A 2,930-nucleotide genomic window follows, 5' to 3' on the forward strand; every position below is an offset into this window, starting at 1 on the left:
GGAAGGGAGCTCGAGGACCACGGAGCCCCGACCCCCCTGTGCCACGCAGGGCCACCAAGCTCCCCGTCCCCCAGCAGGGCCCCATCCAGCCTCCAACCCCTCCAGGGATGGACGGGGCATCGCAGCCCCTCTGGCAGCCGTTCAGCCCCTCGCCGCTCTCACAGCGCAGCGCTTCCCCGACACCCGGCCTCCAGCTGCCCTCCCTCAGCCTCGTTTCCCCTCGTCCTGCTCTCATCTCCCCTCGCACGGAGCTGCCTCCCCTCCTGGCTGCGCTCAGCTCACCCCCAGCTCCTCAGCCTGGCTTTGCAGGGCGCTGCTGCAGCCCCTGCTCACCTCCAGCTCCCCTCCAGCAGCTCCCTGCCTTTCTGTCCTCCGTTTCCTCAAAACCCACCCAAAAGAACAGCAGGCGCTGCCCAGAAAGCCAAACTCCTCCTCCCCACCGTGGCCAGGACCAATTCTGGTGGCTGTGGACACCAACGCGGCCTCCTGAGAGCCTCGCATCTCCCCGCCAGCAGGGCTGGGGAAGCCGATGCACCAAGCAGCGTTACCTCCTGCGTTGCACCTGCGAGCGATCTCCCAGTAGACCAAACCCAAGGCGTAGATATCGGCACACTTGAAGGAATCAAAGTGCTTCATGTTGATGGTTTCATCCAGCACCTCGGGAGCCATGTATCTGCCCGACAGGGAAGGAGCAGCGTGTTAAAAAGAGGAACGGAGGATGGGAAACGAGGTTTTTTTCCCAGCACCCGGCAGACGGAATGGAACAGCACAGCCTTCATCAGCACAGGGGCCCAGCAAAGCAAACAGAGCAGCTCCAGGAGAGCAGAGTGTTGGGAAGGAGGCAAAACCCCCCCAAAGCACAGCAGCTCCAGGCAGCAGCCCCCAAGCTCATTGCCAAGCCTTACATGAGCCCTGTGGGCTGACCTACGCCTCCCAGCTCAGCAGGACCCGGCTGTGAAGGGAAGGCAGAGGGCGCAGAGCCGATATGGGGAGGCAGCAGGGAGGTTCGGGACACAGAAGCGCTGCTCCCGTACCGTTTGGTTCCAACCCTTTGGTTGGGGGCGATGTCGATGGTGTCTGTGACGGAATCGTGGCGCACGGCGAGCCCCAGGTCAGCGATGGCACACGTGCCGTTCTTCTTCACCAAGATGTTCTTGGATTTCAGGTCCCTGTGAGCAATCCCAGGCTTTCCTAAGAGAGCAAAAACAAGACGTGGCAGGGTCACGGGCTGGGAGCCGTGCTGGCGCAGAGGCAGCGCCGGATCTCACGGCATGAGCGCAATTCTCTGTGTCGCAACACGTTTTCCTGCTTGGATCCGCGTCAGCGCCCGAGGAAAGAGCTGACAGCCTGCAGAGGCCCCTTTCTGGCTGCGAGGCGCAGTGTCACCCCCAGGCCTGCAGAGGGATTCCAGCTCCAAAAGCCCTCATGTGGCTGCGAGGGGCGGATCGCTGCTGCTGCTGCTGCTGCTGCCTGCGCTGACCCCAAAATCGCAGCTGGGAAATGCTGATCTAAATCCCAGGAGCAGAGGCCGACACCGCACACAGCCATCATAGAATCACCAAGGTTGGAAAAGACCTCCAAGCTCATCCAGTCCAACCGTTCCCCCGTTCCCAACAGCTCCCACTGAACCACGTCCCTCAACACAACATCCAGCCTTTCCTTGCACACCCCCAGGCTCGGTGCCTCCCCCACCTCCCTGTGCATCCATTGCAGTGCCTGACCACCCTTTCTGAACAGCAATTCTTCCTCATGTCCAGCCTGAATCTCCCCTGCCGCAGCTTGAAGCCGTTCCCTCTGCTCCTCTCACTGATGACACGAGAGCAGAGGCCGACCCCCAGCTCACCACAGCCTCCCTTCAGGAAGTTACAGAGAGCAGTGAGGTCTCCCCTGAGCTCCTCTTCCCCAGGCTGAACGTTCCCAGCCCACCAAACCCCCCCCACAGCCACCAGGCGGATCCAAGCCCACCCAACGGCCCCCGCTCCCCTCTCCAGCCTCCCAGCGCCTCCCCAAACCCCTCTCGTGCCTTGAGTGCCCACGATCTCCATGTGCAGGTGGGCCAGGCCGCTGGCAGCCGACAGAGCGAGTTTGATCATCCCCTCGATGGTCACCGTGTAGCGGTTCAGGTAGTCGAAGAGAGATCCGTGCTCGTGGTAATCGGAGACGAGCCACAGCTGCGTCCACGTCCCGTTGTCTGCAGGAGGAAAGAGGGGTTTCTCAGGGGCAGAGCGGAGCTTCTGAGCGTCCTTTGGCACACAGAACCGCTGCTGAGGCTGCAGCTCGCTCTGGGGCAGGCCAGGCGAAGAACACCAAGGCGCAGATGATGCACACGCATCCCTGCGCAGGGGTTTTCACCTTCCTGTCCTGCACTGGGACGCGGCCACGCATGCAGCTGCTGCACAGCCTGCTGATGGCTTTCTTCAGCATGTAACTCTAGCAGCAGCACACTGATGGCTCTCTGCTCTGGGGGCCGAGGATGTTTTACCTTTGTTGTCGGCGGCGATGAAGCCCAGGATGTTCTCGTGCCGCAGCATCACCGTTTGGTAGATTTCTGCTTCCCTGAACCAGGAGCGTTCCTCACGGGAAGAGAAGATCTTCACAGCCACGTCACCTCCACGCCATCGGCCGCGCCACACCTCCCCAAAGCGGCCTTTGCCAATGATCTCCTGCAGGACGATCGTCCGAGCCACGGTCCGCTGGACAAAAAGTGGCAAACCTACCAAGAAAACGGGGAACTGAAGGATGGCTGCAGGGAAAAGATGGGTGTCAGCAGCCAGCAGTGCGTCCTGGTTGGCCGACGGTTGACCAACAGTTGACCACGAACCAGCAGGGTGTCCTGGTGGCCAAGAAGGCCTCTGGTGTCCCAGTTGACCAATGGTTTGCCAGTGGTTGGCCAGGAAGCAGCAGTCTGTCCTGGTGGCCAAGAATGCTAC

At 61.4% G+C, this 2,930-nt stretch overlaps 1 protein-coding gene across 1 annotated transcript; it reads right to left on the minus strand.

Moving 5' to 3' along the window:
- Positions 1-81: 81 nt before the first annotated feature.
- Positions 82-2,926, minus strand: LOC122193156 (activin receptor type-1B-like; the record flags this gene model as incomplete). The annotated part of the gene is made up of 4 exons (XM_042893877.1): positions 82-673; positions 1,035-1,191; positions 2,024-2,191; positions 2,483-2,926. Coding segments are annotated over 4 exons (1,169 nt in total), but the record flags the coding sequence as incomplete, so codon positions are not given.
- Positions 2,927-2,930: the final 4 nt, after the last annotated feature.

Source organism: Lagopus leucura, unplaced genomic scaffold (genome assembly GCF_019238085.1).
Source record: "Lagopus leucura isolate 7727_CA_CO unplaced genomic scaffold, USGS_WTPT01 34550-0_obj-0_obj, whole genome shotgun sequence".
NCBI lineage: Eukaryota > Metazoa > Chordata > Aves > Galliformes > Phasianidae > Lagopus > Lagopus leucura.